Source organism: Xenopus laevis, chromosome 4S (assembly GCF_017654675.1).
Source record: "Xenopus laevis strain J_2021 chromosome 4S, Xenopus_laevis_v10.1, whole genome shotgun sequence".
Taxonomy (NCBI): Eukaryota; Metazoa; Chordata; class Amphibia; order Anura; family Pipidae; genus Xenopus; species Xenopus laevis.
Window position 1 is genome coordinate 104,125,312 of NC_054378.1, and position 24,945 is coordinate 104,150,256.

At 40.0% G+C, this 24,945-nt stretch overlaps 1 protein-coding gene across 1 annotated transcript in view; it reads right to left on the reverse strand.

The window, feature by feature from the left end:
- The window catches only part of bsn.S (bassoon presynaptic cytomatrix protein S homeolog), a 151,168-nt gene that overhangs the window by 93,779 nt on the left and 32,444 nt on the right, over positions 1 to 24,945 (reverse strand). Inside the window, exon 3 of the mRNA XM_018261290.2 lies at positions 7,807 to 8,865. Coding sequence (XP_018116779.1) covers positions 7,807 to 8,865 — 1,059 coding nt within the window. The remainder of the gene's footprint in view (positions 1 to 7,806; positions 8,866 to 24,945) is intronic.

Consider the following 24,945-nt stretch of genomic DNA (forward strand, 5'->3'; position numbering starts at 1 on the left):
ACAAAATGGTGGCCCAAGGTAAAAGATGGAAAAGGGCAATATTTACTTAAATATATGTTCCAGTTTGGTATGATTCTTTATTATGCCATTGAATATGATGTAAACTATTATAAGTATGAGTATGGAACGTGTTATCCAGAATGCTCAAAGCATGGGGTTTTCTGGATAATGGCTGTGGGGGTGCATGTTTAGTCTAGTATACTAAAATAAGGTGAGCAAGTAATGTATTTTACACCGCCTCAACTCCCCCTCCTCCCCCATAGGAGTGATGAACAAATAGTGCAGTTTACTAAGCTTCTACCCTTGTCCATGTAGTAGTACTACCACCAAACATGACCTTTAAATCACCTGGCACAAATAAGAGGAGATCTTAGTACTCACTGCATAATTCCTTGGTTTCCCCCCAAGCATGCCAGGCAATAGGGGTCCTCATTAGGCAAGCACTAGCGTGCAAAGTTACACACGTGCATGTGTGTTTATTTGCTTGATGGAAACCTATGGACATTCACATATTGTTGACAACAGAAACAACCTCCCTTAGGGTTCTACTAATTGTAGTCCAACAATATCTATGGCCTGCAGGTTGCAGGTTAACTATCAATGAGTTGGACAAAATGCTAAAGGTAGCATACCTCCCAACATCGGAAAAATGTAAAGAGGCATAAAAACATCTGCCACGAGTAGCTCAGCTACATTTTTTGAGCACTCACATTTTATGGCTACACACCCTAATTACCATGTCCACTGCACAAAATTTGGCAGGTTATGAAAATTTGAACACATTTCGGTGAGTTTTAGGGCAATGTTTTATGTGTTATAAAAGTTTTGCTAATGAAGGTGAAAATGCCCTTTAGTCTGTGAGTCTCAGTTCTCCCAAGAGACTTGCTTATCTTAAATAGTTACAATTGTATCTTAAATTGTTACAAATGTATCTAAGTACAGCTGCTTAGTGTTCTGGGCTCTCTGCCAAAAAAATATTTATTTTAAATAAGTTTCAGAAACTCTGTATCTTTTTCTGGTGTCAGTGCAGGAGATCAAAGAGAAACTTGCGTCATTTCAGTAAGAAACCCGGGACTGCGGGCTGAGTTGTCAAAAATCGGGACTGTCCCACAGAAAACTTGGCAGTTGGGAGGAATAAAGTATAAACATAGCACAAGTTAATCAATTATTTAGTTTCTCCTTTTGTTGTTGAGGCAGTGAAGGAAGGAAATATTGTATTTACCAGGCTGCTACAAGGTCAGCGAATTCGATGTGACATATAACTACAGGTAATCAATGCAATAGGTGCTAAGGGTAATAGGCATCAAAGTTTAAAGTCTGCAGGGAATAAATGGCAGAGATGACACAATTCACTTCATTTGATGTATTAGTGATTTATTAAGTGCATCTGATGAAAACCTTGTGACAAAAAAAAGTATTCAGGGGAAATCAAAGCAACTAGTAAATGGCTCAGATAACACACAGAACAGTGACTGGCAGCACATCACTTGTCTTCTGCCAGAGATTCCACCTTGGGGACTTACACGGCTCTAGAAGGTATTACAGTTATGCCACACATTGCTGTGTAGTAATATAAAGCAGTTAGGGACCTCTGACTGACACCATGGGGCAGATTTATCAAGGGTCGAATTGAAAATTTGAATTTTCTAATTTTTTTATGGTCAAAACTGTCAAATTCGACTAGGAAGTTACTCAAATTAAATTTTTAAAAAATCTCTGGCCCTTTAAGAACTTGAATTCGACTTTTCGCCACCTAAAACCTGGAAAGTCAATAGGAGATCAATTTGGAGTTGTTTGCAGCCTTCCTGACAATTGAATCGAGTATGAATCGAATCCGATTCTAGTTCTCGGGTCGATTTCATTAATAAATGTAATTTTATTAATAAATTTAGTTTTGTCGCATGTGTTTCGTTGCATGGCGACGTGTTGGCACCCATCGCATCATGGAGTTCCTCCCTTAGGCATTGGGGGTGGAAACCCTACAGTACAATGGCATTAACGAATCATATCACATGATAATAATTAAAATGCATTATATCATTAGTTAATAGTATCAGCTCCCAAATTTTCCGCTTCCCATAAAGGGCCACTTAAGCACCACTATTCTATATATTTCTTAGTACAAGTACAAGCCTTGTGATCAGCAGCTCTACTCATTTCAAGACGTGTCCCATTGCTTTGTGCCAGATGATTACTGCACATAAAGATGCCATAAAGAGGGTCCCAGCAGAGACAAAAAGCTTGCCTAATAAGTTGTGGATATGCTATAAAGAGGCACAGCAACAAAAATAATCATAACCCATTACATCTACCATTGTAGAAGCAAATTGCCTGTCCTGAATTCTAGCCAACCCTTCCTCAACGTATTCAGGTTCGAGGCTGCCCAAGGAACCAGACCTGCAGGTGCATCTTGCGTGACGATAGCAGATGTGCAAAACACGTGTTACTTCTGTAGCACCACCATCAGAGGGACCCCTACCTCTGCTGCCAGATTTGATAGGACAGCATTTTCCAGCAGGGTAAGTGGGTTTTTTCTGGTTTTTTTCTACCAATATAGGCATCTGAGGGCCACCTCCTTAAAGCTGCTGCCATAGACATAGGCCCTTGAGTGTCTATATTGTAAATATGCTTCTGACCTTCCTAGCCAATAGTAATCCTAATTTCCTTACACCCCCTTCTGTTTGGCCCCTAATGTTCCAAAGCCAATCAATAGCTTTCCTGTCCCTAGACTCATAATTTCACGAGAAGGCAGCAGCCTTTTTAAAGGGGTGGTTCACCTTTATGATAACTTTTAGTATGTCATAGAAAGGGCAATACAAAGCAACTTGTCAATTGATCTTTAATATATTTTTTTTATAATTTTTTAATTATTTGACTCTTTCCAGCTTTCAAATGGGGGTCACTGACCCCATCTAAAAACAAATGCTCTGTAAGGCAACAAATTTATTGTTATTGATACTTTTGATTACTCATCTTTCTATTAAGGCCCTCTCCTATTCCAGTCAATTATTCAAATCAATGCATTGTTGCTAGGGTGATTTGGACCCTAGCAACCAGATTGCTGAAACTGAAAAATGGAGCGCTGCTGAATTAAAAGTGAACTAACTCAAAAACCCACAAATAATAGAAAATAAAAACCAATTGCAATTTGTCTCAAAATATAATTGGGAAAATGGGAGAGTTTGAAGGTATGCTGCAAGTAAGTGTTCGCCCCCCAAATCTCACTTATATTCCAGGAGCATCTAAGACAAAAAAATTTAATTTTCCCAAATTTCTCCAACTGGCCCCTCCAGCCAAGGTTTTGGGCAACAATAATGAGCCAGTCACACATTTAGGGAGCGACTGCACAACTGTTACCCTTGGTCTCTGGATCTGCAACCATGGCTTTTGACATAAAGGGGAAACATCGCATTTTAGTAAATTATTTTCGCCTGGCAAAGTGTTGAGTTGGGTGCGAAGCCGTACCTGGCGAATTTTCACCGCTTAGTAAATGTACCCCATATGTATGATTTATTTATTATTAATTATTTAAATAAAGCTAAATATCCAAAAGTGAACTTCAACTAGTTTTTTGCTATTGCAGTAGTCACCTGCATCAGTAGAGTTTTTATGCTGCCGGAATCCTTTCCTCGCTATTATCTTGACGCAGAAAACAATAGCATTTCAGGAGTTTCCTTTTATTCAATGCCCAATCAGCTGAGCTGTGCTCAGAATTTTAATTCAAAAACAAACATAGGCAATCAATGACTATTGTGTTTATTATCTGGAAAGAAAAACATTTCCAAGAGCAATCTCATTGTTCCATGCAGACGATCCTTTGTGAGTGGGAAACATTCTAAAAATGTATTGCTTGCTAAGGTCATTCTTTCAAGGAGAATGAAAGGCATATTTAATTGGGGGTGCCAAAAGTTAGGCACCCTATGTAAATATATATACGGAGCTCGAATCGCTGTGGCCATGGATACAAATCAGCTTATTTATATAAACTGTAATAGTTCACTGAAAGCAAATAATAAGTGTTCATCAGTTAAAGTAATTTTTTTATGTTACTGGTCCTTTAAAGCAAAGTTATCATGGAGGAATAAAGTGCTTTTAAGCATTTCATGCCTATCAAGTGTGGCTGTCAATGACACTGCATTATGCAACAAAAAGTGTGTCTTTATAACCAGGTAACCGACAACATTGTACCTCGAGTAACCAGCATGACACATCAGCATGGATGCTTTGGGAAAGACGTAGGATTAAGAAACAGGTTGGAGATGGAAACTCCCACTTTTAACTGGTTATGGGCATTATTTCCTGTACGATTCAAACAGGGGAAGCGGTTCATCTGTTTGCTTCCTTTAAGCTTCTTGGAAAGCTTGTATATAGCTGCTCACTCGGCTTAAGGCTAGTTCAGTTTCTAACCTCAGATACTCTACTTGATCCCTGGCAATCTGATTTGCTTTCGTAAAATGACGCTGTGACTGCACTAATACAAGGTACCAGTGATCTGCTCTCAACAAGTGGTGCTCTTTTGCCCCTATCAGTTGTAGTGCTATCAAAATACTAGGGGGCAAATTTACTAAGCAGCGAAAATTCGTCAGTGATGGCTTCGCAGGCAGCGCCAAGCAAAAATTCGCTCAGACAACGCTAATTCACTAACATGCGAAGTTGCATTTAGGGTGCCGAACGCTGGCGAAGTTGCGCTAGCGTTAATTCGGCAAGCAGAGCGAAGTTGCTCTAGCATTGGCTAATTTGCCTGCGGCGGGAAGTTGAATGCAGTAACGTAACTAGAGGGGGTGAGCCCTGGTGCGGGATGTGCAGCCGGGCCCCCCCGCCCCCTTCTCTCTGTAATCAACGGCACACATGCTGCAGGGGAGTCCTGAGGGGCCCTGGCCCAATCGCACCCCATGCTCCCCCGGTAGTTACGCCACTGGTTGAATGGACGTATATGTTGCAGCAAATACATTACACTACACAAGTCCAGGGAAGCTTAATAAAAGAAAATAAAGTTGTTATATTGCCCTACACATGAGCCCAGTGTATAGTTGATGTGCCATATGTTCGGAAATGTAGGAGGGAAGCCAGTTACCCCAAAAAACATTTATGCTCTTTTCCAGTCTATCACCCTGAAAAAAGGAAAAGACGCCAGCATTGTTTTTTTCAACTAAATATTGAGTAAGTCCTATCTACTATGTTGCACTTTGCCTGGTCTGAGGTGGCGAAGGCAAGTCTGGTGCAAGCAGTGTCGGACTGGGCCGGCGGGACACCGGGAAAAAACCCGGTGGGCCCCTCCGGCCCAGACCCGTCCACACAGCCTGACGCACACTGGTACGTGCTGGCGGGGGAAGCGGCAGGGGATGCAACAGAGAGGCAGACGTGATTTACTGCTGTGGAGGGGAGCGAGGGCCTTGATCCACCAGCTCTGCTGGCCCCGCTGGCCCAGACCCACTTCACGTAGCCTGCCTGCCCTCCACCCCCGTCTGATCGAAGAAATGGAAAGTACAGGTAGGCGGGGGTTGGGGGTGATTTGCGGCTTAGGAGGGGGCCTGAAGGGGGTGGGCCCTGATGTGGCAGCCCCGGTGGGCCCAGACCCCCCCAGTCCGACACCGGGTGCAAGAGGAAATGTGCAGTAAAATCCTCATCTGAGTGAATTCGCGCAGTTACGTCCCTTCGCCAGAGCGCAGCGATTGAGTGCGATTGAGCGCCAGTCTCTTTTGCCAGCGAAGTTACCAAATGATGTCACGCTGGTGAATTTTCAACAGCGTTAGTCACTTCGCCCTTTAGTAAATTTGCCCCTTGGTCCCCTGTTATGGACAGCATGCTTTATTCTCCATGACACAGCTCATCTTGACTTTCTTCATTAATAATGGCAAAAGCTTTTGCCCTATCCTGAACCTCCATGTTAATGTAGTGACGTACAGGACTGCATCACTGGCCTTCACAATTCCATTGTGCATGTCTTGTACATTTGTAAGCACTTTAGAAAACACTACCAAGATTGCTCTCTGAAAAACCTTCTGCTCTGTCATGAAGCACCATTAGAAGCAATTCCTGATTCTAATGGGAGCTTTCGGCAAGCTATATAAAATATAGAACTATATCACTGGGCTTCACAACTCTGTTGTGCACTTTTAAAAATACTACCAAGGTTGCTCCCTGTAAATGACAAGGAAAAGCAAAGCAAAAAGGCATCTGTCTGGCCGGAACCCCAGGAAACCAACACTCAAAGGCTGCAGATTATACCTCCCTAATATATACTGTACCTGTACATGTATTCCTTACTTTTCATTATGTCTATTTCCCTTGTGTGACAAAGTAGTAATGTTTGAAAGAGAACCATTAGTTTCTGACCATTAAGTTAGAATGCTGACCAGAGAGAAGTACCAGGTGTTTCTAAAAATACATTTGTTTTCATTACAAGGTAGCATGTCTACAGAGCAAAATGATCAGTGGAAACACCTGATATCTACGGCAGGAAAATGTCTGACCAGCTCTCATTTTACCACATTTGGTTATCTCTTCGGAATCTGTGCTGAAGTCTTGATATTGACCTGCTAAGTGAATTTAACATGTCTTATCAGAAGTAATTACTACAAAGGTCAGCAATGCTTAACAGTTTCACAAGTTCACAAGCTCCTGTCTTCTGCAGCTTTTACTGCATTTGCTAATGAAATTAGGACATTACCGTTAAAAAACTCTGTTGCTTGTAAGGCTAAGGCCACACTAGGCGATAGCGCCGCGATTTGACTCGCGGCGACTTTTCGCCGCGACTTTTAAGCCGCAATCGCTGGGGAAACTTTTGCGCTGGCGTCTATGGGGAATCGCGAAAAATCGCCAGCGTAAAAACACACGCGGCGATCTTTTTTCTATTGTCGCTCGAAATCGCCTAGCGAGGCAATTTCGAGCGACAGTAGAGAAAAGATCGGCGCGTGTGTTTTTACGCTGGCGATTTTTCGCGATTCCCCATAGACGCCAGCGCAAAAGTTTCCCCAGCGATTGCGGCTTAAAAGTCGCGGCGAAAAGTCGCCGCGAGTCAAATCGCGGCGCTATCGCCTAGTGTGGCCTTAGCCTTAGACACGGAGTTAGGGGGATATACAATAAAATCCAAGGCAAAGAAAGGGTTTAAGTCCACCCATTCATTACCCCCACAGTGTATTTAGAAAATGCTTCCAAGACCTTTGTGCCTAAAGTGAGTTTATTCTAGTGAAGGCTACATGCTCTGCTGCAAATCATGCAGGGAAATCTGTGCAACTTCTGGCATGATGAAGAATCAGGATATACAATACAGTTTATGTACACAATGGAGGTAGATAATGCATGTGTCCCATTGTATTTGAGATTATACTGCCTAATATTCATTATGTATACTTTTGCGAAATAAACCAGTGTGCAAAAACGAATCCATGATGATTGCTCTTGAAGCTTGCTACACACCAAAGAAGTCAAGTGGAAGGACTTGTATGTCCCCACCGTAATTCACAGAAATGCTTAAGCGCTGGTTTATCCTAGATCTAGCAAGACTAAACACAATACAGATAATGTAATTGCAGATGTTAGAATGTATGATAGAGCTTGGTTGAAAAGAAATGGTAGAGGTCAATCACAGAGAGATTTATGAGTAGTGAATGATTTATTTGTGAGTGAAAGGCTGTGTCACCTTCTGATAATCCCCTTTCCTCTTATACAGTGATGTTAGTTTTCGTTTACCTTTCAGCTCAAATTCCATAAAATTCTACAGTCTAAATAAATAACCTCAACCTATAATCTGCAGTCTCACTAAATAAATGAGCACATAAATATCAATAATTGTGTTTTCCTTACCTCTAGCAGGTGAGGGGTTGGGTTGAATCCACACATGTTGCACACTTGTTTTTTACATGAAGTGCAGGTACTGTAATTAGTGGGCTCACTGGAACCCACATTAAGTTCTGTTTTACACAATGGGCACATGACTTTCGGCACATCCTTTGGCTTAACATGTTCAATTTTCCCTTGTTTATGAACAGGGGAGCTCTCCACTCTGCTGGGTACGGCAGACATGGGTCCCTGTGGTTTAGCGCCACTGTCCTTGCTTGCATCGCTAAAGACTATTTTTGGAGGCACTTTGCCAGGGGACTGTTGGGTTTGTGGGGTGGTTTCTGCTGGAACAGAAATAAGTGTGCTCGCCTGGTTCAAAAGTGATGCCCCAAAGCCAAATAATTTTCCAGTGAGACCTTCCTGGGTTTGATCATGGGCTCCATGTGATGGAGTTGCTGGAGTTTTTGCTGGAGAACTACCTACAGTTTTTCTTTGCTCTACTGGTTGATGTTGTGGTGAAGATTGCAAAACTTCCTGAGGGGCGGTGGATTTTGGATATGCTTGGCTTAACTGTTCTCGTTGCTGGGCTGGTTGAGTTTTTGCTTGTTGAGGCAGTTGGGTAGCAGAACTATGAATGTTTTCCATCCGTCCACTTCCATGGGATGCTTCTTTACCTGCTTGTACATGCAACGGTGACTGATGCTGGCTCTGAGGTTTAGGAGCTTGCTGTTGGTTTTGAGCATGCACTTTACTTTGGGTTTGTGATTGGTATTGGGGCTTCTGTTGATGGGTTTCTGGTTGAGGCTGCTGAGGATGTTGGTGTGGCTGGGCTTGTTGAGCATGCTGCTGTAGATGAGGCTGATGCTGTGATTTGGGCTGCAGTTGATGCTGTGGTGTTGATTGCTGTTGCTGCTGCTGTGTGTGCTGAGGAGAAGCATTGGGTTTTGTTTGTTTGGCAGGGGACTGTGATGGAGAGAGCATAGGAGAATGCAGTTGCTGCTGGCTTTTTGATCGCGTAGCAGTAGTCATGTCCATCCCCAGAGCCCTCTGCATCTGACAGTTCAAGCAGAGCCATTCTCTCACCTTTGAGAAATAAACAAAAATACATTTTAGATGCTGTCACTTGTGTTATTCTTCTTTTTGCTGTAAATAATCAGACACCAAATTTATACATACATGTACAACTCTATGTACCGTTTCCTTTCCTATGGATTCAGGGTGATACACCCTAATTATAACACTGTCCTCTTTATAGCAACAGCTTGGGCCTGTGCTTCAGCCAGGTGTAAGCTTTCATGAGCACAGTATGAGCACAAAAGAAATCTCTCTATTTATGATTACAATATAAGGGACATATGTCATACACTCCTAGCACCCCTTTCAAAATATGCATGGCTGATCGTCATTCTGAAAAAGAAAACACAATGCACTTGCTTACAAATTCAAAAGTAAAGAAGTATTTTGAATAAATGGAGATACATTAAATATTTGTCCATTGAGAGAGTCTCTTGGTAAAACACTAATGTCTGAATTAACTTAATTAAAGAGGCTGCATGGAAACTGTGAATCTTTTGATTAGTATAATCCCCAAGAAGCTGAGCGGCTGTACACATATTGACATATAATGCAGTTTATAGGATAATCAGCACTAAATACAAAGGACTTGACTGTGAGAAGAGTGATTATGTATTTTTTTCTTAAAGATACTTTGTCCCGCATAGATTTTCTTCATTCCCAGACCAGGTGGACATCTCAGTAGTACTGAAGACAATTTACTCCTTAGCAAAAGTATTTTATAACGGGGAGTGAGAGTAAACCCAGGTGAAGATAGCAAACACTTAAACAGATTTATAGAGGCCATTGTTGATAGGCCTAATACCTAGGCGCTCTCTCTCTCTCTCTCTCTCTCTCTCTCTATATATATATATATATATATATATATTATTATTTTTTTCTTCTATATATGTATATAATACACAAAAGCCTTGAATATCCTTTAAATTATATCCTTATAATACACAAAAGCCATGAATATCTTGTAAATTATATCCTTATAAACGGTGAGTAGTGATGTCATCAGTTATAAACGGTGAGTAGTGATGTAATTTCTGTCACATGACTCACTAAAATTTGTGTATTATAATTAATAAAGTACCCCCAGTTGTAAAATATGAGGATATTATAAGTTACCTCGGAGTTCCATGACCTGTATAAAAACACGAGGCCGAAGGTCATGAAACTCCTTGGTAACTTATAATATCCTTATATTTTACAAGAGGGGGTACTTTATTCACTATATAAATGGCTCTTAGTGATGTCATCAGTTATAAACAGAGCTCAGTGATGTCATTTTTGTCACATGACTCACTACAACTTCTGTTATAATAAATAAAGTACCCCTTGTTGGAAAATATGAGGATATTAGAAGTAACCTTGGAGTTACATGATCTGTATAAAAGGACTCGGCGTTGTGCTTTTATTTGGTCCTAGAACTCCTTTGTGACTTATAATATTTATATATTTTACAATAGGGGGGTACTTTATTCAGTGTCGGACTGGGACACCAGGGGCCCCACTATTATAATTCCTCTCATCACACAACCTCTATTCTGCTATTCTCTTTTTTTTTAACATGTTACAATCTATTATTAATCTATTTAGTCTCTTTGTTGGTAATGGCCATGAAATAGGCCAAATGTTTTGAAGCAGGAGGGCCCACTGACACCTGGGCCCACCGGGAGTTTTCCTGGTATCCCTGTGGGCCAGTCCGACACTGACTTTATTCACTATATAATTAGCATCATACATATAGCAATAATATTGTAGAGGAGGATACCTTATAAAAATGATCTGAGAGGCAGGAAAAAGATTGGGAGTTGGATTCACTGAACCCATGGAAGTGATTCTCACTTTTTGGATTGTGCTATTCTGAGAAATCAGCAAGAACTGTTCAATGTATGATACATATTTACAGTCATCCCCTACTATTAAAGGGATTTTACAATCAAAAAATAAACAACTTTTTGTATTTGTGCATGAAACTCATCATATAATGGCTCATTTACAGGCAGGGGGCAGAGTGCAATGTGCAAACAACAGACACAATCTGCCATGTTTTTCAGATTTTGCACCTTTTCCTGCAGACAATGCCATGGGTGCAGGACATGTGTTTCTATATGTAAACAGCTCTGACTAGATTTGGCTCTGATTTAGGCATTCAAGTTAGTTCTGGCAGATGCAGCAATGTCCCTGACACAAAACAATTTAACCAACAGAAACAATTTTGCATACAATTCTGTGTATGCAGATTCCCCCAGGAAGTCCCCCTGATTTGGATGAATATTCTCAAGCTAGCTTTGGTCACTGGTACCATGGCCTTGATGGCAGAGCCACTTGCTTGGCTGAAAGAGCAGTTCTTTGTGTTTCTCTACTATGAGGAGCTATCTCTATTCTCCCACCAGTAACTCCCTTTTATTCTGTACATTCTCATACCTCCCAACATTTTGGAAATAAAAAGAGGGACGAAAAAAGTTGCCCATTTTTGTGGCCACACCCCTAATTACCATGTTCATTTTACAAAATTTGGCACGTTATGAAAGTTTGAACATATTTCTGTGTTTTTTTTTCAGTTATTACGGTTTTGCTAATGAAGTTTAATTGCACTTTAAGCTGTCTAGTTTCTCCCAAGAGACCTGTTTATCTAAATTACATATATGCTTATCTCAAAATTATTTCAAAAGTATCTTAGTTGCACCTGGTGGCTGTTCTGGGCTCTCTGCCTAAATCCAAGTTAGAAACTTTGTATCTTTTTCTGGCTGTTCAGTGCAGAGAAAGCGGAACTTTTCAGTACAAATGAGGGACTGTGGGTTGAGCTGTCAAAAGCAGGACTGTCCACCTGAAAACGGCACAGTTGGGAGGTATGCGTTCTCATGTTATATGTTCCAAAGTCTGTAAAACGTTGTGATTCCTTTGATTCCTTTGTAGGGATGTAGCGAACTGTTCGCCGGCGAACTAGTTCGCGCGAACTTCGACTGTTCGCGTCCGCCGCAAGTTCGCGAACGTCGCGCGACGTTCGCCAATAGGCGTTCGCGTCAAAATCGTTCGACCATTCGACCATTCGATCGCTAAAATCGAACGATTTTCGTTCGATTCGAACGAAAATCGTTCGATCGAACGATTAAAATCCTTCGATCGTTCGTATCGAACGATTTTCGGATGTTCGAAGTTCGCGAACAGTTCGCGAACTGTTCGCATTTTTTGCCGGTGTTCGCGAACGGCGTTCGCGAACACATACTCGGCGGTTCGCTACATCCCTATTCCTTTGTTGGGGTTCTGACCCTGAGTTCAGAATCCACAGAACTTGTGCCAAATAAATGTCTTTAATGACAAGTGGTCTCTGGTTCCATGACAGCATCCCTGAGTGAACTTTCATCTGGGGAATAATAATGAACTATAATAATTATAATATTGCCCCAGCTCACATTTCATGAAAATTCATGTTGAAAGCACAGTTCCTTTGGATCCAGATAGGGGTGCCACCTGGCTGGTGTATTAATGGCCTGGCTAGTAAAAAATGATGCTTGATTGCTTGATTAATAGGGGGAAAACATAAAAATATATGAATTCTGGTATTGTTTCCAGAAAAGGTAGAAACCCTAGATCCAGACCTGTGCATGTGGGCACTTATGGTAACGCAATATTTGCACCCTGCCCATCCTTTGATAAGTGTCCACTCATGTCTAAAAATCATTCTTTACATCACTGAAGGATTTGGCATTAGTGAACTGATATATTTAGCAACATTGAACTCCCCACCACTAATACTGTATGTATATAGAAATGAAAATCTAGGGGATTATTGCTTATCCGGGCCTATTGTTACAATGTGTTTTATACAGATACTTGAAAATAGTGACATACATTTTGTTGTTCTGACATTTCGTATATTCATCTGTGTATCTCATCACATTATGTATTAGAGAATTCATTTCAATCCCTGACCCAGGGAATCTAGTAAACCATTAATCCACTTAGCTTTCTGTTTTCTGTTATATTCTATAACATTTCATACATATATTTACATATCTAATATCCTGCGTTGTTTTTTATGTTCTGCTCAGTTCTTCCCACCAGGTGTATCTATTTATGTTTATTGTTGTTAACAATAACATTACAAATTTCTCCTTTTATATTTTTATAAATTCCAATTACTGACAGTATCAAGCAGTATTAATGGTTGTAGAACTGCCAGACCTATAGAAACTAAATAAAAGAGCCCTCTGTGGTTCTCCAATGGCACATGGGTTGTGGGAGGCCCACGGACCTTGCATGGCAGAAACACCAAAAATAATGCCATACCGGTTGTAAACTTGTACTCTCAGAAGTCAATCATATATTGACTGCCCCTTCTCTATGCCTAACAGGCAATTGCTTTCGCTTTCCATTCTGCACTTCCACGATGTCACATCCAGGGGCGTAACTCATGGGAAGCAGACCCTATAGGGGAGCCCAGGAGATATAGGGGCCCCTTGAGGCCCTAATTCATATACTATTTCAATAAATATTGGTAAAACAGGTCAACTTTTGACATTTTAGGGTCCTGAAAAATAATCTGCTGTGGCCGAGCAATTTCTAGTTACGCCACTGGGCACATCACTCCATACATTCCCTCCCTCCATTTTCAACATCTAATTGTGTGGTCAGTGTGTAGGCATCAGGTACCCGATTCTGCCACATAAGCAAGATGATGGCATGATCTAAATATTGCCTTAATCACAGTGTCCACAAAATGGAGCCTGCCTGTTTGCTGTGATTGTGAATTCCAAGTCTAAAAGAAACAAGATTAAAATAATTGATAGTGTAAGTGCTTGAGTAACATCATAAAACAAGATTTGAAATTGTTTCTTAGGGTGACAGTCCCCTTTAAAATAATGAACAATATGTGAAACCCCCAATCCCACACTCCCACAAGAAGACTGGAGACAATTTGATCTGATCCCTGACAAATCACCAACTAGAGTGAAATCAAGCCTTATGGTTAAGGACCCACATTTGTGTCCCCATGCTGTACTGTGGGTTTCTATGATCCCCTTAAAAACATTTCTGCCTTCATTGCAATTGTAGTTTCAATGGGGTTCATAATTTAATTCTAAACCAATGCTCTGTTAGAGGTGACTCCAATACTTGAAAAAAATATCCCTGACTACAACCCTAAAAATAGTATATGAAGGGGTTAAATTTGATGAAAAGCATATCATTTTGATCCTGTATGCATAATTTTAGTATAAGCCAAGACTTCACTGATGTTCCTTTGTTCCTAACACATAAGAGTGGGGGGGCAGGTAGTTACTACTCCAATAATTCCTATTGTATTGTGCATTGTGCAGAGGTGTGGGCATGAAGCAATAAGAAAAATTCTAATGAAGAATGACTTTCTGAAATATACAGGTATACAGTGGACGTCATTTATAAAGTTTGCGGAGCGAATATTTATTTGCAAATGGTTGAATTGCCCATGTTTTTTCCTGAACACTAAAATATTGCACTGCTGTGCCCATCTTTCTGTTTTTTGTGAATTCGCATTACGAACAAATCTTCTCAAATGAGATGGGTGTTTGCGTGAGTGCTGGCACTATGTGAGGCTGTTCTTCATGAAAATAGAATCCGCAATTTGCAAAACTGTTTGGCGAATATTTCTCCACCACCAAACTTGTGGCTATTGTGTATGTGGTCAGCTGTGGTAGGTGCATACTCCAAAACATAAAGGCTATCCTGTGGATTTATTGAACATTAATAAAAGTATTAAGGTTTACTCTACTTTACTCTTTATATAAACAAGCTGCTGTGTAGCCGTGGAGGCAGCCATTCAAAGATAAAAATAGAGAAAAGGTACAGGATTCATAGTAGATAACAGATAAGCTCTGCAGTATATAATGGGGTTCTTCAGAACTTATTTATTATCTACTGTGTATGTTGTGCTTGAATGGCTGCCTCCATGGCTACACAGCAGCCTGTTTATATAAACAATAGTAGAGTTACTAAAGCACATACTATTTGAAGCATTTATTAATTTGACTGGTTACTAGCCTTTAGTGGCAAATGACTTTCTCAGCAACTGTTGCCAATGCAGATATAAAGTAAACTATAAAACCCTGCATTGCTAATAACAGCAGCATAGCAGATAAATCAATATTTAAAAAAGAGAGTTTTTGTTCTCTCTTCTCATATGCATTTTAGTGCCAAGTCCCACCTTGTTCTGCAGAAAAGAAGCCTGCATAATAGTAGAAGAAGAAAATTGGGCCTATTACTGTAGTAGGATGCTCCATAATTCCCTTTCGACAGAAGACCCATTAGGTGACTAAGCAACAATACAAAAAGAGCAATCAAGCAGCCTATCTGCTTTCAGTTTCTGACAGCCTGTAGCTTTAGAAAACAGAAAACAGTACCAAAAGCTGTATACTTTTAAAGTGCTTTGGAAAGCTCTTAGAAATTTCAGGTCATCCTAAGTCAGATAATATTAAATAATTATCAGCATGTCAAGGTAAAGAAAACAACCTGAAATGCAGCAAAGTACAGCATTGAGTGCTGGGAAAAACACTGTGCCTTTATTTGCAAAATATGAATATGTTGGCAATTACTTTTGCCCAACGTCATGAAGAAATCAGCTTGGAACAAAGTTTTTAACCCTCACCATACCATGTCAACCATACCATGTCAGCTATGTATGGGTAAGTCCTTCCCCATGTCCCAATCTGAAGGACTCACCCCTAAATTTTAAATCACCTTCTCACCTATAGCCAGTCTATTCCTATTAGTACTGCATACTCCTGTGGCTTAAGGAAATATGTTTTTTTTTTTAATCTGGAAGCAGCAGCTCATGGCCAGGATTTTGGAGTCTATCTCTGTTTTTACCTGTCAGGGTTCTCCCTAGCTGGGAAAATGGGAGTGGTTGTCCCTCATTACCGACTGGTGTTGACATTCTGTCTGGATTCCAGATTTTTCATATGAGTACTTAGGCCTCCTGCCAAGCTTGGCACCAACCAAAAACTAAAAAGCTTGGCAGGTTTGGTTAGGTGCTGAGCTTTTTATTTTTTTAGATAATCCCTTGTAAAAAAAAAAAAACCCTGCTTGTCAGGAAGCCCAGGTATTCGGCTCAAGAAACCAAGTGAGAGTTTAGGAACTCTAGTGTGGTTTTTAGTCAAGAATGCTCGAGCATGAAGACTCAAGCATTCTTTGGCCCATAGTTCAACAAAGATATCAGAAAATTGGATAGGCTGCTGATCATTCTGGCAGGAGGAAGGAAGGGGATGGCTGCTTCTAAAAGATGCCTGACTATCAAAATCAAAAAAGCATATCTTCTTTAAGGCCTGCAGAGAATCAGGGTACACTCTACTAGAGGCATTTCTTCTTTTTGGGTAGTGCAGATGGGCACTCCTATCAAGGTGGTGTGTAGGGCAGTGCAGCAACGGATAAGTCAACCTGAATGTCTGACAGAAGGCACAAATCATAACAAGATATTGGGCTAAAGTAGTAGGTGTTTTCAGTCAATGCACTCATTGGAGGTCCAACATTTGGTCAGGGACACCAGTAGCTCAGTACAAGCTTACAGCAACAGGAAATTATCATTATGTTGTTAATTCAGCCACAGTTCTAGGAATACCTAAAATAGCAAATACAATTTGTGTTAAATCTCACCCTGACCAAAATGGTCTTTCAAATGTATCTAAGAGAGCAAACAGGCATTCGTATGAAACTTTACCCTAAGTAGCATTCAGGAGAACCCTTGCCAATCCTATGGTTTTGGAACCGCTCAGTCCAACAGAAGGTTCAACAGAATAAGCTCTGTCAGATATAGAAAATACTTTAAGTGTTGTATTTACGACCACACTGGGGATGCATTTATGGAGACATTGCTTTACAATCACGCAGCACCCAAATATAAGCATTCATTCAAATATGCATAGGTGAAGCACACTGTCATAGAGTATGCAACTTTACTAGGTTAGAATTTAGACATTTTCTAAAAACTATTTTTAAATTATTTTCCTCCAGAGAATTAGTTAACATACTGAGATTATGAACCCATCTGCCATGGTCTTGTTTAGAAAACAAATATCCCATTTCTCAACATGGTATCATCCAGTTTTCTCGACTTGCTGGCCATTAATGTAAAGAACAACATATGTTCTTTAGAGGTGTAAGTACAGTTTATACCTATGAATAATTTACCTCGCAGTGTAAGAGCTAAACTACATTCTGGTTTGTCTGTTGTTTTTCATTGTCCCTGTCAAAAGAAGTAGGTGGTATAATAATGCTGCAAGTTCAGCATAATATTGTACACTGCAATGTTACTGACATGTCAAATGAATTATATTTCAGGATGTGCACAGATAGGCCATTAAATAGTTTGGGTGTTTACTTAGGGTAAACCTTCAAAAGATGAAAGAAAACAAACAACAAAGGGGTGGTTCACTTAACTTTTAGTATGTTATAGAATGGCAAAATCTAAGCAATGTTTCAATTGGTCTTCAACTTATAGTTTTTGAATGATGTGCCTTGTTGTTCTGACTCTTTCCAGCTTTCAAATGGGGGACCCCATCTAAACCCCATCTAAAGACAAATGATCTATAAGGCTACGCATTTATTATTATTGCTACTTATTATTACTTATCTTTCTATTCAGACCCTCTCCTATTCATATTCAAGAATCTTTTTTAAAGTCAATGTATCATTGCTAGGGTAATTTGGATCCTAGCAACCACATTGCTGAAACTGCAAACGGGGGAGCTGCTGAATAAAAAGCTAAAAAACTCAAAATCCACAAATAATAGAAAATGAAAGACAATTGTATGTTGTCTCAAAATATCACACTCTACATCATACTAAAAGTTAACTCAAAGGTGAACAACGCCTTTAAGAGCGGATGCTCACTGAAGTACAAAAGGCATTTGGCTGGTGATCTGGAATAGATTTAGGTTAATTACTCATTCTCTGTAAGAGGTTCCATCTTCTCGAAGAAATGTATGTGTTTATATGAAAAACTCTCGAGATTTATACATCAAATATTTGTATGTATATTAATTGTATAATTAGTTGTAGTATTGTTGACAGACTAAATTCAGTATGGCTTAAGGATTCATTTTATGGTAGATCAATTAAGTCCCATTGTCCAATGAAATGGGTTCCTTAGAAGCAGAACCTTATCCACAACCAGAACAAAAACCGGAGCACCTAGGTACAACTTGACCTAGGAATATTTGACATTGCCACCACAATTTTGTGCAAAAGACCCTCTCAGAAACTGCTCTCTTCTGTTTTGGCTGGGATATTACTATAATGAGATGTGACCTAAGGTTTAATATTGGCACCCTTTCAGCAAGAAGCCAGTACTCCTCTTGAGTCAGAGGGACTACAGAAGTGTCAGCTATATTTCAATTCCTATTGACCCTGAGCTAATACAGATATGGAACCTTTTATCCATACTACTTGGGATAAGGAGTGTTCCAGAAAATAGATCTTTCCGTAATTTTGGTCTTCATACATAGGGGCAGATTTACTAAAGGGCGAAGTGGCTAACGCTAGCGTTACCGCCTGCAGGGACATTGCAGATTTACTAACAAAAGAGACTGGCGCCAGGCAACAATTCGCTCTGGCGAATGGACATTACTCCGCAAATTGACTAAAGTGCGGATTTTACTGAGCCTGCAAAAGACCTGACTTAAACTTTTTTTGGGTAACCGGTTTTCCCCCATACATTTGTAAACATATGGAACATTAATTTTACAGTGGGCACATGTGTAGGGCATTAGAAGAACTCTGTTGTCTTTATTAAAGTTCCCTGGACTTGTGTTTTAAAAAGTGTAACTTGTAAGTATATGCACCAACATTTAACATAAAGACGTCCATACAACTTTAAATTTCCTGCCCTATGCAAATTGACCTGAGCGCTGGCGGATTTTCTCCGGTTAATAAATCTTTAGGTAAGAGAAAATAATATAAACATTATAATAAACCAGTAAACCCATAAACAGATTGTTTTTATTTCCAATAAGGATTAATTAAATCTTAGTTGGGATCAAGTACAGAGAAAAAGGAAATTTGGATTGTTTGGATAAATTGGAGTCTATGGGAGATGGCCCTTCCGTAATTCGGAGCTTTCTGGATAACAGATCCCATACCTGTATTTTCATTCATGTAACTCTCTCTTCCTTTACTACTGTCCTCTTGACCCTTCAATATTCCCACTTTCACTCTATTTTTAGTTTATTCCCTCGAAACTCTTTATGCACTTTGATGCACCTTAGTCGACACAAGAGCTGCATGCTTAATAGGGTGCTGACGTTTATAGTTACTGCAGTGAATTTAATGCTCTATCCTTATAAATAAAAGAATACTTTCCATATCAAGAAAACAGCAAAAGAATGCACAGTTTGTGATGACAGTTCCCACAGTTTCTTCTATGTTGAGGTTCATTATGAAAATGAATGTCATTATTTTTCCGTAATTTTCTTTTATTACGTCTGGGACCTGCTATCCAGAATGCTCACGACCTGTGGTTTTGTGCATAATGGATGTTTCCACAATTTGGTCTACTAAAAAATCATTTGAACATTAAATAAACCCAATAGTCTGGGTTACTTCCAATAAGGATTAATTATATCTTAGTTTGGATCAATTACATGGTACTGTTTTATTATTACAGAGAAAAAGGAAATAATTTTCTAAAATGTGGATTATTTGGATAAAATGGAGTCTATGAGAGAGGGACATTCCATAATTCTGAGCTTTATGGATAACGGGTTTCCGGATAATGGATTCCATTCCTGTAATATGATTAGTGATCAATATGCAATGTTATTGATCAATATAACTACAATCCTTATAGTAGAATAAAGCATATATAGTATATTTAAGTAATAAAACTGCCCTTTTATACAATTCAGTGATTTCCGGTGCACCACACAGAGAAGGGACTGATGTGGTTAAATTACAGGGCTTTTTGCAGAGCTGCTCATTTGGAGAAGCTGTGACTCAATCAGGTTAGAGCATTAAAAAAACAATTTAGGTAGGCGGTACTAGCAATGTTTTGCATACATTCAGATCACCTCTTTCAAGTATATTAAAGCTTGGTCAAATGGAAAACTGTGATTTTCCATTGATTACAGAAATTGCGCAGCAGGAAGCGTTTGCATGTGGGAGGCAGTGGCAACCGTGACAAACTCAATTCCATTAAAAAAAAAAACATTTGAGATAAGCAATTACTCATCTGAAAACAAATATTTCCATATTCAATATGAGATAGTGTTGCTGCTATAATTTACACACTGGAGGTACTTGTCTACACCAACTAAGTTGTAAGTGTTCGTCATTTTCCCTGTATTTCCTGGTTATCCTGCAGATGGAGTCTTGTGAATCTGAAAGAAAAGTTATATAGCGCACACCCTTACATAGATGAGGCACAGGGGCTCCGGAATCAACCCATTTAATGACTCCAATATAGCAATGAAAATAGATGAATGAGAACCGCACACTCCAATAAATAAAGGAAAACGTTTTTATTGGATCAAATATAAAAACCCATAATCAGAATTGGCCCAGCGCGTTTTAAACCCATAAACGTGTTGGGCATCTTCTCATTCTGTGTTTTTGTATTTGATCCAATAAAAGTTTTGTGAACTTGGAACAACTGCACTGACCAGAAGGGCATTTAGAACTGCACGTTTATAAAATCCTTTGCTTTTACTGATCCATAAATACTGCTTGAAGGTAGGGTTGCCACTTTTTTTCTTTGGGAAAACGGGCAGGGAGCGGGCCGGGTGATGGCGGCGGCTGACCGAGTGATGTTGGGGGCAGGGCGGTGACATTGGGGGCGGACAGAATGACGTCGGGGTCAGAGTGGGTGATATAGGGGGCCCGGCAGATGATGTGGGGGCAGGACTGATGGCATGTCGATCAGTGATTGGCTGATCGCCATGTCATTCATGTCAATATATTGTCCGGATTTCCTAATTTGAAAATCTGGACAGGCACTTTTTTCCCTGGGCAGCCCTTCCAAAAACCGCTCTGTCAGGATGAAATCCAGACAGGTGGCAACCCTACTTAAAGGACAAGATTTCACATTAAAATGCACTTGCATTTACCATCCTCTGCTGCCTTCAAGATATTGCATTCAACCCACCCCTGTCCTCATGCATTCCCTGCTCCTGAGGTCCAGTACCCCTATGCTTTTAGCGTGGAGTAGGCCTCCATACCAAAGGCTTGGACAGGAGCCTGGTCTCACTGCTGGGTCTACTTTCAGTGAAAACATATGCCTCAATGGCGGCCACCTTCAGGGGTGGGACTAATACATTATTACAGTGCAGCTTAACCTTGTAACACTCAGATTTTCTAGTCTAGTTTCTACAAGCAGAATTAATTAAAGATAACATATTATTTTAAAGCTTAACTTGTTTTTAAACAAAATGTTTAGCATTATAATTCAATGCTATGCCTTAAAATGTCTTGAAACCCTGTGGTACCTAATAGGTTCCATTAAAACCAAGCCATGGTTGTAGTATTCTCTTGTGAGTATTCATGTGTAGTCTTTGTAGTGAGTGCAGTTTTTCAGTCTCATTTTATTCCCTAATCCAGCACTTAAATTCCCTTTGGTATGAACACTTTATTCAAGGACATGTTATGTCTTCAGTTTATAAATTTGCTTTAGCTGAGAACAGGGTTACCACCATGCTGGTATTCTACCTTCCCAACCAGTAGGGTTGCCAACTTTTATGTAAAAATACTGGCCTTCCTATATTTATATCTATCTTCCCTATCAATAACATTGGCATAATTTCATACCAATCAATAAAAAGACTTTATGACAACTTAATGAATAGGGAGGAGAGATACTATATAGGAAGGTGCCAAGCCTAGCTGCAAATACCCATTTTAACAAATAAAGACCCAATCTGCAAAAGGTTTATGGAACACTTTGCAAATCGACTTTCAATTCTTTAAACCAAATGTTGATCTACACGTTTTGGAAAGGCTTTTTCTCTGACAAACCCTACTAGACCACAGAGACATCATGTGCAAGGTCTGGGTATATAATCATAGGCCTAAGATGAAGTGCACAAAACCCTACAGCTTTGAGGCTTTCACATAATTTTATGAACATATAGTTCTAGTTGGCAGAGGTTTGCTGGCTGCAATGCAACAAGGTTCAACATATGAAACTTTTTTATACTATTTTTCTACTTGGTATTTTAAAATATGCTTTCTACAAACAATTAGCTTGTAAGATGTGATTTCCCCTGTTTCCAATTTCTCCAAACGTCGCTTCAAGAAGTTTTTCTCAAAGGCTATTTCTAGCAAAGAAGCACTGTCGTGGAAAAGAGGTGTAATTGAATTCCAGTACCATGCTGTTTTGCCCTGCCTAAATGAGGTCACAACTGAAAAGCATTGTAGTTCCAAGGATTGCAATATACTGGCTGAATAGTTAGGTGATCATGCTCACTTAACTTTCCCTTTATATAAGTATTGTATTTCACTTGCACTTGCACTGAAGCAACACAAAAAAACAACTCCTGAGCTGAAATACAGGTAGCTGATGTGCAAAGGAGCCAATGGCATGAGAACATGACTAAGGGTTTTTAGGATTATTTTTAGATCCATTTTTTAAAAACCTCCAGTTATTGTAAATACTCTTTAGTGAGTCCAGTCCAGGGGATCATTTAATAAAATAATAAGGTAAGTGAGCACAAACCAGGCCAAGAATACTATCAACAAGCTGCCAAAGACCTGGGACAGAATTCAACTTGCAGAGATTTGGTTCAGCAGTCTGGCCAATAACAAGTATGCTGTCTTGCAAAATCAGTGCATGCATGGACAGGGCCGGATTTATGCTGCGCACACCAGGAGGCTGGCATCCTCCGTTGCCCCTTCCCCTCGGATCGCGCGCATGTGCATCTGTCTTATTTTCAGTCAGAGCACTGAGACAGGCCACATAGTCCCTAGTGCGCCGGCTCGTAGTAAATTAAAGTGCGGCTGGGCACCATGCTGCCTCTGAGCTTGTGCTGCCCTAGGCCCAGGCCTTTGTGCATGGGCACCTATAGGCTCACTTTCACCTGACTGTCCTGTAATTCCATTTTTGTATTTTTTGTATTTTTGGTAATCTAGAATGACAGAAATTGAATCTGCCAGTAAGCCATCTGTGGATGTATGGGAGATTGGAAGACCAGTCCACAGATATAGAAAACATAGAATCACTTGGCCCATGGCCTAAGGTAGTCATCTTTGGCCTTGGCAAAACCTAACATGGGGGGGGAAACCAATTATATTTGGGCATGAGCATGCCATATGGGAGCAAGTCCATGCTATTACAAATATGTACAGGACAAGAGAGAATCTATTTTATCCCCAAACAAGGGTACAACAGCAGAACAGGCAAAAACAAACCTGCCCATTCCCAAGACCTCTTTATTTTCTGTGGGCTTGTACAAAAGTGAAACTACTTGTCCTGTTTCTGCATTGATGGCTAAGAAGACCACGCTTTGCATTTTTTCCACCAGGGACTGATCTCTCATTCAATATTTCCATGCTAGAATTAAATACATGGGGCAGTTTTATCCCTTTGTATTACAACTTCATTGGGGTCATGTATCAACACTGGGCACATTTGCCAATGGGCAGTTAACTACAGCAACCAATCAGTGATAAGCTTTTTTTTTTAAGCCAGCTGCAAGTAGAATAATAAATGCAGCAATCTGATTGGTTTCCAGTGGTTACTGCCCATGGACAAATTTGCCCAGTGCTGATAAATGACCCCCATTGTGTCCTAACTCCTCAGCAAGATTTGGTTTCAACTGAATCCGAATACTGCTGAAATAGGTGCGGATTTCATCAAATATCAGACAAAAAGGAACACCAAGAGCCCCAATAGTGTAATATGTTTTAACAAGGAGTAATGGTAGAGTAAACAAGTTAATACTCACAAACCAGGGTTACCGCTAGGCAACCACTGTATAGGCAGGTGGGGAAATTATCCTGACCCCACTCAGGAATAAGAAGTCGCTCTCTGTAAAAGAAGAAAGTGGGGATGATACCCCTCCACTCGGGGTGGACTCGATATGGTAGTAAAACAAAACAGAGGCGCCAAAAGGATAAAAATAGCTAAAAGCACTTAAAAACCCAATGGGTAATTCAGAGGAGGTAGTAACCAGGCGCCTGGTGTGTTTATACAAAGACACTGTTGGTTTTTGCTCCCGCTCCATATTGCCTGATGAAGCAGGAAATGCCTGCGAAACGCGTTGCAATACAGTTTTGTGAATAAACTACTATTGAAAATTACCACTTTTGTTGGTGTCTGCTTGGAGGAGGTAAGTTTATTACTACCTCCTCTGAATTACCCATTGGGTTTTTAAGTGCTTTTAGCTATTTTTATCCTTTTGGCGCCTCTGTTTTGTTTTACTACTTCATCAAATATCAGAATGAATCCAAGACCTGGTGCATCCCTACTTACTTCAGACCACGTACTGCTCTTTTTTGCTGAAACATGCCAGCTCTGGGTATTATACTAGTGAACTTCTTCTTGCCTTCCAATGGGATGCCTTGTGTCTGGTTCAGCTTTGCGTATGAACAGTGGATTAAAACTGGAACTTTAATACATTTTGGTGCTCCAATGTAATGGTCCCGGAGGGGGGTGGGGAGATACGGTACATTGCTCAGTAGAATGAGGTGTGCAAAATATTCAATTATAACCTCTATGATTAACCCTTTTCTTATTTAAATAATGATAACGATGAATCAGTATTAATAAAAATCAGCACTAAAGCTCAGGACCCCAAAAACACTGTAGGTCTCTATAAAAATATATTAAACAGCTCATATGTAAAACCCTGCTTCATGTAAATAAACCATTTTTATAATAACGTACTTTTTTCAGTAGTTTGTGCCACTGGGCAATCAAAAATAACTGCCATTTTATGAATTCAACGTGCACACAAACAAACCAAACTTGTGAGGTCATATGAGCCAATCAATGGACAAAGTTCTTTAATCACTCCCACACTTCTTCCAGTTCCAGTTAGAGCTGCAGTATTTCTGGTCAGGTGATCTCTGAGGCAGCACAGAGAATATCACAAAATGGTGGTTCAAGGGAAAAAATGTAAAAGGGCAATATTTACT